The 14,301-nt window shown below is 34.6% G+C and overlaps 1 protein-coding gene and 1 long non-coding RNA gene across 2 annotated transcripts; both read left to right on the top strand.

Moving 5' to 3' along the window:
- Positions 1-2,097: 2,097 nt before the first annotated feature.
- Positions 2,098-4,206, top strand: LOC125068305. Its single transcript, XR_007119774.1, has 3 exons — positions 2,098-2,170; positions 3,351-3,454; positions 4,123-4,206. It is a non-coding gene; the product is annotated as an uncharacterized LOC125068305 (long non-coding RNA).
- Positions 4,207-8,335: 4,129 nt separating this feature from the next.
- LOC125068309 lies at positions 8,336-13,479 on the top strand. The gene is made up of 7 exons (XM_047677416.1): positions 8,336-8,363; positions 8,652-8,772; positions 8,887-9,067; positions 10,625-10,747; positions 11,853-11,976; positions 12,542-12,662; positions 13,259-13,479. Exons 1-7 carry the CDS (start codon positions 8,336-8,338, stop codon positions 13,455-13,457), a joined length of 897 nt encoding a protein of 298 aa, XP_047533372.1. The 3' UTR covers positions 13,458-13,479.
- The last annotated feature ends 822 nt before the right edge of the window (positions 13,480-14,301 follow it).

The following is a 14,301-nucleotide window of genomic DNA, read 5'->3' as shown; positions in this document are numbered from 1 at the left end:
CTAATGAAAATTGGTAGCGCTTGTCTTGTTCGTAAAGTCAACAATGTATAAACGAAAACTTATATATGTATATATCGCTCAAACATCGAAATTCTCGTTCTAATTTTAAAGGAATTCATATCATATTTACTTATTTTACATATCAACCACGAGTAACTTTTCACGAGTTATTTTTGATGGGTCGTTGAATTTCTTTCACCTCTAAAATCGGTATATTTTCGTTTGCGAATAATTCACTTTGACTACCAATAGCTAAGAGTAATGCTGCTTTATTGAATATTAAAAACTGTATTATATTGTAACCTTTATGAATTATATTATATACTTTTTGCCTATTCATTGGGGACGTCAGTACTTTTCTTTTTGAATCTTTTATTTTATTTTATTTTCATTAGGACAACCAACAGTAGATACAATATCACATCCAAAATAAAAAATTACATTTCAAAATTATCAAGGCAAAAGTTCTACTACTTACAGGTAGTCTCATCATGCATTATCATATTACACAATGTAATTATTGAAAATATGAGTTAAACATAAGCATAATAATTAAAAATAAGAAATACAATACATTTTTAAGCTATTATATAATAAATAATAATTAATAAGATAAACCATATGATTAGAATCGAGCACAAATGAAATTCTTTATTTTTGTATTGAATTGAGGTCGACTATCGTGACATATGTCTAAATCTTTTACTTTAATACTGATGGTGATGTATAACAATGATAATATTTTAATAGATTTATATAATTATTAGACATTATTCAAATTGTGAAATGTAATACTTTGTGTCTGTTGCGAGAGCAAACAATGACCAACTCTTGAATAAAAATATCCTTCATTATTCAGATATATGTTATGATAAAAAATGTACTTTATTATTTCATATTAATGAACATTATTTTGTTGTTGTTAACGAGTAGTTTATTAAATAACAAATTTCATTTAAGTTGAGAATTATATCCATTTAACAAGCCTCCAACTTCAGTAACATGAAACTATGAACTGTGAACTTCTCTCCAGTAAATTGCACAACTGCTAATGTATTTAATTTTATTTATTTATTTGATGCACAAAACATTTGACGACACACCGACAAATTGAAAAGCAGATAGTAGTCACTCACAAAAATACATGTGTTCAACGGGAACGAATTTATGTGCCGTTATAAAAAAATACAAGTGGTCGCCCGCGGCTTCGCTCACGTTTAAGAGGTTGGTCGGGTGTTAGGCATAATGTCCTATGTCCTTCCTTGAAGTTTCAGCTCGCTTCATACCTTTCATCAAATTCGGTTCATTGGTTAAACACTGAAAGAGCTATAAAGAGTCTCTATATTTTGTCTCAGACAGACAGACAGACAGAGTTACTTTCACATTTATGATTTTAGTATAGATATAACAGTATCAGAATTAGAGCAATAATTTCGCAAGTATAAGACATAGTGACAACCAACAGCTAGCTGACCAATATGCTGATGACGTCATAGTCTCATCTATAATGCTGATGGACGTCGTAAATATTCATAGAATGTAATGATTATTTATTCAAGTAGACATAATTCAATTATGTTATGGTTTGGAATGTAGATCACACCGAATTATGGATAATGAATATAATATCAAAATACAATCACATTAATATATAAAGATGTATCTATTCAATTGTAATTTTATTTAAGTCTCCATATATGTACAAACTTTTATAACATTTGCAGCCCGTAAATGTCACTACTGGGATAAAGGCCTCCTCTCCCTTTGAGGAGAAGGTTTGGGGCATATTCCACCACGCTGCTCCAATGCGGTTTGGCGGAATACACATGTGGCAGAATTTCATTGAAATTAGACACATGCAGGTTTCCTCACGATGTTTTCCTTCACCGTCGAGCACGAGATGAATTATAAACACAAATTAAGCACATGAAATTTCAGTGGTGGTCAATCTTTTTCTAATTACATAGACGAATATCTCACCCCAGCAGGAAGTATTGATGAGAGAGGGATACCAAGCTGCGCCCGAGTCACTCATTGTATATCTATTAATAATTTTTTTATAACATTTTATTGTTTTAAGAATACCCGCAAGATGTATTACCCTTTCGTCTATACATTCGTCTGTTCGATGTTCCCCGGCGTGTGTGTCCGTGCGTCACTAAGTTTAACTGTGAGTATGTTGCCCTTGATATGTTCAGCAATATTTTGTACCACAGCCTCATGCAAGCGGTTGAGAAGGTACCACTCACTACTTACTCAGCCGATTACTTTTATTACTTAGCTGATTACTATAATTTATTAGAAGACATGGAAAACCTGAAAATAAATAGTCTAATACTAACCCACTTTTTATACCGACTATGCGCTTCCAACAATGGTGTGTTAAGATGTTATGTTCTTTGTGGCTACAATTGCACTGGCTCACTCACCCTTCAGCCAGTAGCATACTAATTACAGTGCGTTGTATACAAATGTAAGAGATGTGATGATGATGAGGAGGTGGTGTCCACTAACCAGGTAACTCATTTGCCAGGCAGCCTTCCTATTTTATATAATAATTTAAAAAATCGAAACAGGTACACGGAGTGTACATAAGTAATTTACCTGATGAGTGGGTAAATAGGGAAAAAGCTCTTACACAAACTCCCTCCAACGAATAAATTCTCCTAACAATAATTTCATTATTTCGGATTATGTAATTTGAATGAAAATTCTTTTTGCACAGAATAACGCTGGCAATTCAATATATATTTTTTGATAACATATTTGCAGAATTTATTCGTGACTACTGAAAAATATAAAAGGTATTCTCAAATTAAAAATTTTATTTGTTATTTTATAATAGAAATAACGTTTTGTTTGGAAGACAAATTTCAACAGAATAATATATTGAATTAATGTTACTTGTTGTAAATATGTACATATTACGTATATATGTATCGTTTATATATATATAAAAGTCTCGTTTTAGCAATCTTTTCGGTTGTAGATATGACGTCTACGGTTCGAATCCCGAGTTGTACAACTAAAAAATTATTTTTTTTTTGAGAATTTCTTACTAACAGTCTTTAATTGCCCAACTGCTCCTCTCGTAGCGAAAAAATTTAGAGCTACTTTTTTTTTTCTTAATAAAACTTCAGTGTTGAGCGGCCTCCTAGTTTGAAACTGGAGTTAATATTCAAATGCTCCAACCACATGTCCGCTCTGTGATATCACCTGTCTCACAAGATTTGTGACATAAACTGAAATCAGTGAAGTAGCCATAGTTATCATAATTTTTTTAACGATATGTGTTTACCATAAAAATTGAACATAATACTTCGTTATGATTCTATATCACTTATTTTCAGCTGATAATTCTACTGATTGTGAATCTTTGTTGGAGGAAATGGATACCGGTGTGGAACTGTACCTTGATTCAGATCACGGGGTTCAAAATGAAGATTTCTACCAAGTTAGCGCCATAATTTAATTCGCATATAACTTGATCTATATTTTAAGAAAAGTAAAGAAATCTCTTTCTGTCTCCACTTCTATAAATGAGAACATTCTTAGTCTCAATCACGCTGCTGCATATCATCTCCTTATTTATATTAATAATTCAATAAAGAAATATAGTGTTGAAACACTCGGTGCAGGCCCTTCACCGCAGGTCATTAGATATTCTACCACCAAACAAATTTTTTTTAGTATTGTTGTCTTCCGGTTTGTAGGGTGAGTGAATCAGTCTAACTACTGGCACAAAGGACATAACATCGAAGCTCCTATATTTGGCATATTAGCAATATAAGGAATTTTTTAATATTACTTGTAGCGGGATTGATGACCACATACCACCAGGTGACTTATTTTCAAAAAAATACAAAAATAAATAAATTGTACATCTATTTAATCCTATCATAGGGGTTTGCGAAATCCAATACAATAATTACATTACATACTGTGTATGTACTAGTTATGTATATTGTAGTCGAGAGCCCAGCAGTTAGAACTCGTAAAAAGCAACGAGACCAAACCCGAGCCAGCACCAGTAAATTTTCATGCACTTAATTTGCGTTAATAAGTCGTGGGAAATGTTCAAATATACTGTTGAATGTAATTTTAAAATAATATTATCCTTAGGTCGAGCCACTTGAATGCCGCATAAAACCTTCCGAGAAAGTCAATTACAAAGTGCGTCTCCTGCCCAAGAACGAGTTAGCTCCAAATGCGACGCTGGTTCTTCGACCTCTACCTGTTGAGGAAACTGGGTAATACAGCAATCAGCTGTTTTACAAAGACAATAGCGGTTTTATTTGCGTGAGTATGTGAGTGGGGGTGGGGGAGTGGGGTTCAGGTGTTAGTTACGCTATGTCTTTTTCTGTACGCCTGACATTGTCAATACAAAATATCATGGAAATCGGTTGAACAGTTTGAAACAACAAATAAACAAAAGCATTTTGGATTAATTAATTATCACACACACAATGCCAAACCACTCGCTGATAATTAACAATATGTTTTATTTACATCAACAACATTACACAACAATAACATCGAACGCGACCTACTTTATGTTTATTTTAGTGTACTCTTGTTTATATTAAGAGAATGTGAGAAATTAAAAATTGTATCGTGCCACGAGTGCATCAAAGAGAAAAAACGTGGAGGGTTCTGGTGCAATTTGTTTTGTCATTCATTAATGTCGTCGCAATATATTTTGAAGCTGAAACTCGGGTTGGAAATTTAATTAGTCGAGTTTCGAACACAGTCATGTAAACAGAAGAGTTTTTTGCATTTCATGTCGCGTCTACGCGAGCTGAGCGCAAATATATGAAGTACAGGAAGTAATAAATATACAATATTATGGCGATAATTACCCCCGACGCTGAATAGTATGAGTACAGAGATGAGAAATGCTAGTCAGATTTAGAAAGTTGATATTGCAATAAACCTAGTCCTCTGCCTCACACGGTTTATTAGGTATCTCACGCGGTTTAAGAGTCTCCCCTGACAGCGTTGGGCGAAATCGGACTGCAGGACCTTCATCTGGTCACTTTATTGAAATACCTTATAAGAGCAATTTTAATAACATCATGCTAATGTTATAATGTTTTTTTTTCGGCTTATGAAACTTAGAATAGATCTAGACTTTTCGATAGATCCAGGACGATTGAATAAGAACGCTGCAAATACTGTAAACGTATCAAAATGAAACATTCTTATATTTAAAGTAATTGTATTTAATGTCGATAAAGTATAAAATCTTATCAAAATATATAACAAACTAATTTTAAAAACTTTATACAGACAAATATCTACAAAACCTTTAAAACTGTAGATACAATTCTAACTGGAAGTTTTAAAAATATTTCGCGATATTCAATTAAACCGCCTGTAAAATACGCAGGTCGTAGACAGTACGGGCCAATAAATCGGTCGGTCAATGTTTATATCTCATTGGTTCGAAACAGTACGCGTCAAATCCTTTTCTCGCTACAAAGTTCAGACGGGTAGCTAGTTAGTTATTAAAATAATATATACGTACGTAAAACAAGATCATAATATTATAAAAGTACTTAAAATCGTTTTGTTAACAGATTATTCTCTCTTAGTATTAACGGCTCCTAAGCCGATATAGTGTGTTAAGCTAAACTTTGGTTCTAAAACTTTTACGCCGGTTTGGATCGCAGTCGAGCTAGAAGTGTGTCAATCCGTGATTACTTAGATTTTAAATGTATTGAGCGAAATTTAAATTTAATAACTTAACAACCGTGGCTTTGACAATCTTTTGTCAACGCTTCCTAGTACTTTTAGATAGGGACTAATAATAAACTTTATATCATAAAAAAATTATAATGATAAAGTTGTATTAATAGCTCCTAGTTACCTGGTTCTACCTGACAACTTCGTAGTAGTGTAAAGGGGATGCTTACAAGCAACCTATATTTACCAATTCCTCGTGTAATATTCTCTCGACCAATGCTCGTTTTTAATGAATAACAAATCAGGGAAGTTGTTCAAAGAGCCAATTAACGCTTATATTATTTAACAGTAATATACTGGTGGAAGATTTTATAAACAAGTTAGCGTAATGCTTCTATATCGAATAGAGGAATGTGATTTAATTTGATTTTAAAAAGTATATCCCCGCGGTTTGTCCGGGCGAATACATTTGCGATTTATCAATGTACTTACTTATTATTCTAAAATATAATAATCCTTGTCACCTCAAACATCAGGTAGCGTTTATTTGTTATGTCGTATCTCGTTCTATAATAAATTAGTATTTTATCGCAAAGTAAATAAGAAATTACAATATTAAAATTAGTACAATTTTTTTCGAAGCTTTGCCTTCAGAAAATAAATGTTATTCTTTCTAAACAATTAAATAATGTCAATTGTTTCACACACCAAAAAATAATCTTTTTTTATAGACAGACAGACTTAGACATTAGCGCTGTAAGAAAGTATTAACCCTTCTTGATATCGCCCCTGCGTCACTAACCTTGCGAGCTAAGATGTTATGTCCCTTGTGCCTGTGGTAACACTGGCTCACTCGTCATCAAACTGGAACACATCAATATATGTTGAGTGGGTGGTAGCTATCTAGGCGGGCTTGGACAAAAACCTACCACCAAGTGATCAATTGTTATAATTTTTTTTGTATAAATGTGCTATGTACATCATTTAATTTTAGTTTTATTAATTTACTTTAAGTACTGTTTTCGACATTATTGCACGTTCAAATCAAATCAAATTCCTTTATTCAATATAGAAGCATAAACTTCCTTAATGATTGTCCAATGAAATACTACCACCGCTTCGGAAAATAAATTATCCTGATCTGGATACAACCGGCGAAAGAAACTCAGTAGTGTTCTTCAGTAACTGGAATATTTGAACACGGTTATTATGTACGAAAATCGTATTTTTTGAATTATTATAATAATAAGGAACTCAAAAAGAAGTACATTCTTTTTGAGTTCCTTATTATTAAATAAATAAATAAACCTAATGTATCAACAAATATTAAATGGTATACAAATATTTACTTCGCTCAATAAACGCAAATAAAAGTTATCTGCTTAATCTAACAGCACTTTGATTAATTAAAATAAAACGACGTCGTGGCGTGTTGCGCTCGTGGTGAATCTATTACTTCCATTTGCAATAGGATTATTTATGCCAAACAAACAATAACAAGTCTAGTAATTAGAATATAAGGAAACAAAATCCAAAGTCCAGGGTTCGAACTATAATTCAAGTTTCATAGAAAATAAGAAAACCCGAGAGTGTCCTCCCACGTGTTCAAAATACGCAACGTTTTCATGTAACGAGAGTATTGTTAAATTCGCTCTGAGTTCCGGAGGATTTTTCGAGACCCAGAAGTTTTTACCCTAAGATCAGTACAAATCCAATGATTCCACAAAACTTTGTTGCTCAATCGTTAAGGCTTAGTTGTAACTTTTTTAACACGCGTTGACGTGACGAGTTAATAAAAGCGAGTTAAGAAAGTCAATTGTGTCGTTTTTAGTATTCAACAATATATTACTTTAATTTCATTCAGTTTTTTTTATATACAAAATAGTCTCCTAAAGTCGTACATAAAACAGTTATATGACAATAATTTATTTATTGGAACTACGTAATCATAATCTGCGTAATGCGTAGCCTTTTACGTAGGGTAGCATCAGCTGATACTGACTACTAGTAAGGTTTCCGTTGAGTTCGCTCAACCAGTGCTCTTTTAGTTAACCTGACAGAAAGATAGATAGGCGAAAGCAGTTAAGTCCAAGGGGCAGACATTAGCAGCCAATCTAGACATAGTCCTTTCTATGGGCTTCCCGATTAATTATTCAACTGGATCACCAGCTTTCATAACTTATTTCAAATCCTCAGCCTCGGCTTCTCACCTTTATCGCCTAAAACTATATTAGACGCAAATTCGACCTCACATGCCTAACCTCTGGCCAGTACTGCTCTCACCTCTGAGCGGGCGCTGAGTACCAGTTTCTTCAATTGAATCGTATTCAACACAGAGCTGCTCAAATTTTTGACGGCCACGCCCTATCCAACCTGCTTAATCCTTTGACTTTGCGTAGAGATGTTGGATCACTCTGTATTTGAATTGTTTGAATTAATCCCAGACGCACACGTCCGTTCACCGGCTCCATTTAAATGTCTGAAAATCCACAACAGTGCAACTTTTAAGGCATTTTCTTCCTTGCTCTCTGTAGAACGAACTTCCTCCAGCGGTTTTTCCGAAACGATATGATAAGAGAAACTTAAAAAAAAGAGACGAACCTTAAAAGACGGCAACCCACCTGCAATCCTTTTGGTTTTGCAGATTTCCATGGGTGATCGTAGTCAAGTTCTATTGGGTAAGCCTGCTCGTTTGCCACCTATTCCATAAAAAGGCCAAGTGCGAGTAGGATTCGCGCACGAAGGATCCCGTACTATTATCTATAATAACGGCAAATAAAACATTTCATTGAGAAAATTTCAAGTGTCAAACTATCACGTTTGATGAGATAAAGCCTGGTGACAGACGGACGGACGGACAGATAGTAGAGTCTTAGTAATAGGGTTTTATCCTTTTGGGTACGCAGCCCCAAAAAAATATTTTCTATGTTTATTTTGTTGCAGTAGGAATTTTTGGTGTCGTCCAGCCCCGCCACTCCAGTTCGTGCAGTTGCGTCAAACTCTGCGCACTTCCTGTCTCCAAGCTTCGGTCTCCGAGTTAAAAGTCACTCTATGTGCACTTGATTTACCTTGTGACGATACTGTCAGGTTAGTTTTTGATGATCTCGGTTGAATCAATACCAGTTCCTGTTTAATACAGCAATTAAACACTAAATCTATTCGTATTGAATAGATTTACATATTTTTTTATTTTTAATTCAGGATACGTAAAAGGTTCCACCTGCAAAACGTGGGAGACGGTCAAATGGAACTGTACGCAGAGACAGAATCGCCGTGGAGTGTCGACGTCATTCGCCAAATCTGCGACGCTCATTGTATTAAAGTTCGAGCGGAGCTTTCGAATAGATTGAAACTTTGTCTTCCCCCTCGAAGTTCTACTGAAGTGAGTAATAAAATGGTGCAGCGCATTTATGTTATTACCACATTTAACAATATTGCAGCCAGAGCCAAGAGTACGTTTCAAGTGCATCAAAATGGATGCATATGACAGGTTTCACGCTGTACCACCGAATTTCTGACACTGCACAATAATCTGTATTGTGTAGTGTCAGAAATTCGCACAATTTGTCTCAGAGTATGGTGTCGCGGACTCGAGCCACATTCCTAGTAAGTACCGCATATGAAACCTTTGATGCGTATATACAATAATTATTCAATTTATAACAAGAATTTAAAGTCAACTGAGGCTTCCGGTAATATACATTTACAATGATTTATCTCGTGGTAAACGAAACAGTAAACGAAAACATTTCCAAGCTAAGTACAGGGCAGGACTTTGTGCGTGGATGTCTGAGTAGGTGCCATCCGTTCATCATAATATATTCTACCGCCAAACAGCAATCTTAGGATTGCTGTTTTGTTTTGTTATTTAAGTTTTATGTTCCAGTTTGAAGGATGAGTGAACCAGTGTAACTATAGGCACATTTGGGTTCGCAAGGTTATATAGGCCTATGGGACGTAGTAACCACTTAATCAAGTGATCAATTTGCTAGCATGCCGCAATAATTTGTATTATGGTGTTTGTAGATGAATGAGTAAATTAAAGCTATTGCGTCGTCTGGCTTTCAAAAAAAAATTGTAGACAAAACAGTGTGATTCAATAAGCTAGATATTTTTGTACATGCCGGGTAAAGCGGCTTTCTTTTAGAAAGGGGGCATTTATTATTAATTACTTTTTATCTTTGAGCAACAAAATGGCTTATATTCATATTTCTCGATTATATTATTGTAGTATTATGGCGTATTAATTTGTGTCACAATACATTTACGACCATTTTTAGTACTATTTTTTACAAAAATATTGATAGTCACTTGAAACGCGACAAGGAGGTATCGGTTTTTAAGCCAAGATTTCGACTCCGCAAATTAATTAATCCTCAGTTATGAAAAGTATTCAATTTGATGATAAAATCCCGCAAATTTCTTTATGATTAACAATTAATTAATTATAATATTTTGTTAAAAAAATCATGCCGATTTTATTGCTGGTTTTTCTCAGAAGATTTATATTTTGAACTGGCGTATAGATCTATTCACTCACGACGGCCGCGCCTGCAAGATAAATTATCATTATAACAATTATAATTTAATTTGTATTTTTTTCTGTCTTTTTATATTAGTTATCTCACGCTCAATAAGATATCTTGTTAGCACGAAGGTCACTCATTGCTCATGCACGCTGACAGTTAACATGAAGGCGCGCGCCCTCGTGAGTCAACAGATCAACAGAAGCTTTACACTTAATATAATCCTGTAAAATTCAAAAGTGCTTGTAAAAGCCTACTTGAATAAGTTATATTATTCAGATTTATAGATTATATTATAGGAGGCTATTTCAGTTTTAAAGAGCCAATAAATTTTGGTATGTCAGAGATGGTCACTTGGTGGTAGAGCATCTCATATTATTATTATAATCATAAGAAAATTTATGTATATACAGGTGATGGTGGAAGTGTCTTTAAAAACGACGGAAGTCTGGCCAGCGAGCAACGTGAAGTATTTACCCAAATCGGTGTCCACTTCTGTTGTCTGCTTCTTCGAACTCGAACACGTCAAGTTATTGGTATATTATTACTTAATCACAATTAAAATAAGGTTATATTAGTATGTTTTTTATTTATGAGGATAAGTAAATAAGAGGTTAAAGTTCCTCAAATTCGCCTTCAGACGATTAAGAGTGGCAATTTATTCCAATTATCATCAGTTAAAGCTTCGGCTTAGAGCCCGAGGCTATTTTCAGGTCAAGCGTAACAAAAATATTGGAGCTCTTCCTGTCTAAAATTTACAGTCTGAAGTTTGGGAGTCAGCAGTGGAGGCTGTTTATCCTGTGCTTGATTTGTTTCAGCCGTCGCATCGAAATGTAACAACAAGATAATAGATCTCGCAACTGCGTTTGCACACACATTCCACAATGTACTTCAATGTATTCTATGCAGATAGTAATCTGGATTATTATTATGAACTGATATATAGAGTGACAACTAATTTAGTTCTGGTATAAAAGGATAATTGCACTAGTTTTATTGACACTTCTTGTATTTAGATTACCGACATTCTTTCGTCATGAAAACGAGTCTCATTTTTTATTACTCTCTAATGTAGGATGAACAACTAACCAGAATTTGCAAAGAGACGTACAGATTCCGACCGACGTAATAAGGTTAGCGTCGATACGACCCAGAGTCCGACGCTGAGAGGGAAATTGGGCATGGCTTCCTGTTTAGTTTGCGGGTTCAGGCAACTTCCTACTTTTGTCAGTATTAATTGACACACTGAACTTGTTATACCTATCATAATCTTATTTGTGAACGTTTTATTGTTATATGCTTTAATATATGCGTGGTAGACCTGTAGCATATATAATTAATCTTTTTATACGTACTCAAAATATGGTAGATACAATATTTCTTCTCAAAAGAAAATTCCAAATAAATGCTTATAAGGTGGAACCCAGGAAAGTTATTGTACAATGAAATAAAATAAAAATTATTAAATACAATAAAAAGGATTTTTAATATTTAATTTGTTTTATCTACACAAATATCAGTTACTGTATGTTGTATGTTGATTTTTTTATAACCCATTTAAGATACCGTAAATATTTTGTTCAGAACTTACCATAATTGTTTTTATGTATTTCATAATACTGCGTTGAAATCCCTTCACAGTCTATACCTCTTGTGCTGGAAATAGAGTATCCGGTCGTTACAACAGAACCGGCAGTCATTGACTTTGGTGACGTCAGTGACGAGGGCACAAGGAAGACTTACGTCACTGTCTCGCATTCCAGTCGTGAGTTATAACATAAATGAAACTAATGATCCAAAGTAGTTTTAAGAGTTTTCTAGAAATAATATTTTGTCTTATAAGAATATTCTTATACTTTACACTATAAGATTATATGTAGATTATTTTTGATAACCATCAAAGTGGAGATAGACATGGAGAAGAGACGTTTAGTAAATTATATATATGATATAATTATTCCCATACATTTCCACTTACCTTCAGCAAAGACTCATTGTCTTCTCCCCTGATGATCGCTCTAATCATGGTTGGTCTACCAATGTTGTTATCGTTATAAGATATACGATTAGAAACAAAAAGTATTTTTGTATTTTTTATGGAGGTCATTTCACGCACAAAGGTTTTTATTGATGGTCACTAGTTCTGAAGTCAGCAAGCACATAAGTTTTCGTGTTTCACCTCGAGGAAGGAAAATTTGGTGAGGAAATATACGCATTGAGATAAAACTTTAGCATTACGGAATAAGCCCCGAATCTTCTTAACAGAAGATTCCTTTACTGGTTTGCTATATGATACTTATGAGGGAATATAATAGTAATAACTTTATCAGCCCTAACAACACTCGACCTGATAGTAAGCTGGACGGGTGACGAACAGTTCCGCCTGTGGCCGACAAAATTGACTCTGCAGCCTCGAACCAGTGAGCGCGTTTACATTGAGTACACAGCCATGTGAGAACGTTTAATTTGAGTAGTATATACATACCTTCAGGAACAGGAGAGCCGAGATGGCCCAGTGGTTAGAACGCGTGCATCTTAACCGATGATTTCGGGTTCAAACCCAGGCAGGCACCACTGAATTTTCATGTGCTTAATTTGTGTTTATAATTCATCTCGTGCTCGGCGGTGAAGGAAAACATCGTGAGGAAACCTGCATGTGTCTAATTTCAACGAAATTTTGCCACATGTGTATTCCGCCAACCTGCATTGGAGCAGCGTGGTGGAATATGCTCCAAACCTTCTCCTCAAAGGGAGAGGAGGCCTTTAGCCCAGCAGTGGGAAAATTTACAGGCTGCTAATGCTAAAAAAACCTTCAGGAACAACGGGGAAAGTTAATAAAACAGTCAACTCCAATGTGTTGCTGTTAAATACCTTAATATTTATGATCAATCAAATACACGACACGCTGTTTCGCTGGCGTGGCGGCTAGTTTGGAATCTGCCTGATGCATGAAGCCTGATGTTTGGATATTGGTAGTATCTGCCATTTTTCAAAAAGCACTTGAATTGTAATAATGAGGACATATGTGTTATCTCCTGTTTGTATAGATGGTTGTCAGGCTCAAGCGCAGGAGGTACAATCTCGGTGTTCGCGCGCGGCCCGGCGGGGCAGTGGTGCGTCTCGACCACCCGCGTGACGGCACACCCGCAGCGCTGCGTGTCGCGCTCCGGGCAGACACACGTCGACTTCACCGACGACACGCACTTGATACCCCGTAGTGTACGTGATGTATTAGTACAAAAATAACATTTAATAAAGATTATTTCAATTTTCCAATCTGTTTTTTTTTTTTGTGTTACAATTATTGTGCACATATAATTTAAATAGTACAGATGTTATTATTGAAATAAATAGCGTTATCACGTGATTTGAAAATGTCATTATTGTGAAACAATTGGAAGTCTCTTATAGTAGTAGTAGTAGTATAGTATAGTAATAGTATTTAGTAACAAAGTATGTTTTCGATACTTATAGAATTAATTAAATCATAGAAAAAAAACCACGTAAACTAACGTAATTTTAAAATGCGTAGGGTGGTTTCTTTATACAATTTAATGACTTCGCCTTAACGAATAGCTTGCGATACAAACATACAGCTGACTGATAAATTAAGCAAAACACGTTTCTTTCGCTATCTAAAGTTTAATGAAAGATTTTATTTTTACCTTTTTCGCCGAAACAGATAATTGAGATTATCAGTTCGTCCTCTATATTCTACGCACATACAAGCCGAGATAAATTAATATTGGTTTTTATATTAATATTTAAATAACAATTAACCAAATAAATTTGAATATATATGTACTTTTTTGACCTTGCTCGATTGGGTGTTACCGATGAATACGTCCCACGCAGACCTCATGCATACTAGGCCTCGTTTTAACTGAGAAAAGTGCCAGTTCAGCTCAATATCAACACCCGTTACTCTGCTCTTACCACGGATCGATTACGTAGGATAATAAACCGAAGAAAAATCGTCTATCAAGACAATTTTGTTTTTGATCAAACACAACCCCTTAAGTACGACATAAGTGTATGTGTACAATTATGCACGTAAATATTAGAATTATGTTTTATTTTAATCTACATT

The sequence above is a fragment of the Vanessa atalanta genome, chromosome 13 (genome assembly GCF_905147765.1).
Source record: "Vanessa atalanta chromosome 13, ilVanAtal1.2, whole genome shotgun sequence".
NCBI lineage: Eukaryota > Metazoa > Arthropoda > Insecta > Lepidoptera > Nymphalidae > Vanessa > Vanessa atalanta.
Note: the sequence above shows the minus strand (reverse complement) of the source record. Positions and strands in the feature narration are given on the sequence as shown.

What these genes read in the sequence shown, in the direction of transcription:
- LOC125068309 (XM_047677416.1), top strand. Translation starts at nt 8,336, where the DNA reads ATGGGTGATCGTAGTCAAGTTCTATTGG. An exon ending in CCTTGTGACGATACTGTCAG is followed by an intron (nt 8,773 to 8,886) that starts GTTAGTTTTTGA and finishes TTTTTAATTCAG; the next exon opens with GATACGTAAAAGGTTCCACC. An exon ending in CACTGTCTCGCATTCCAGTC is followed by an intron (nt 11,977 to 12,541) that starts GTGAGTTATAAC and finishes TAACTTTATCAG; the next exon opens with CCCTAACAACACTCGACCTG.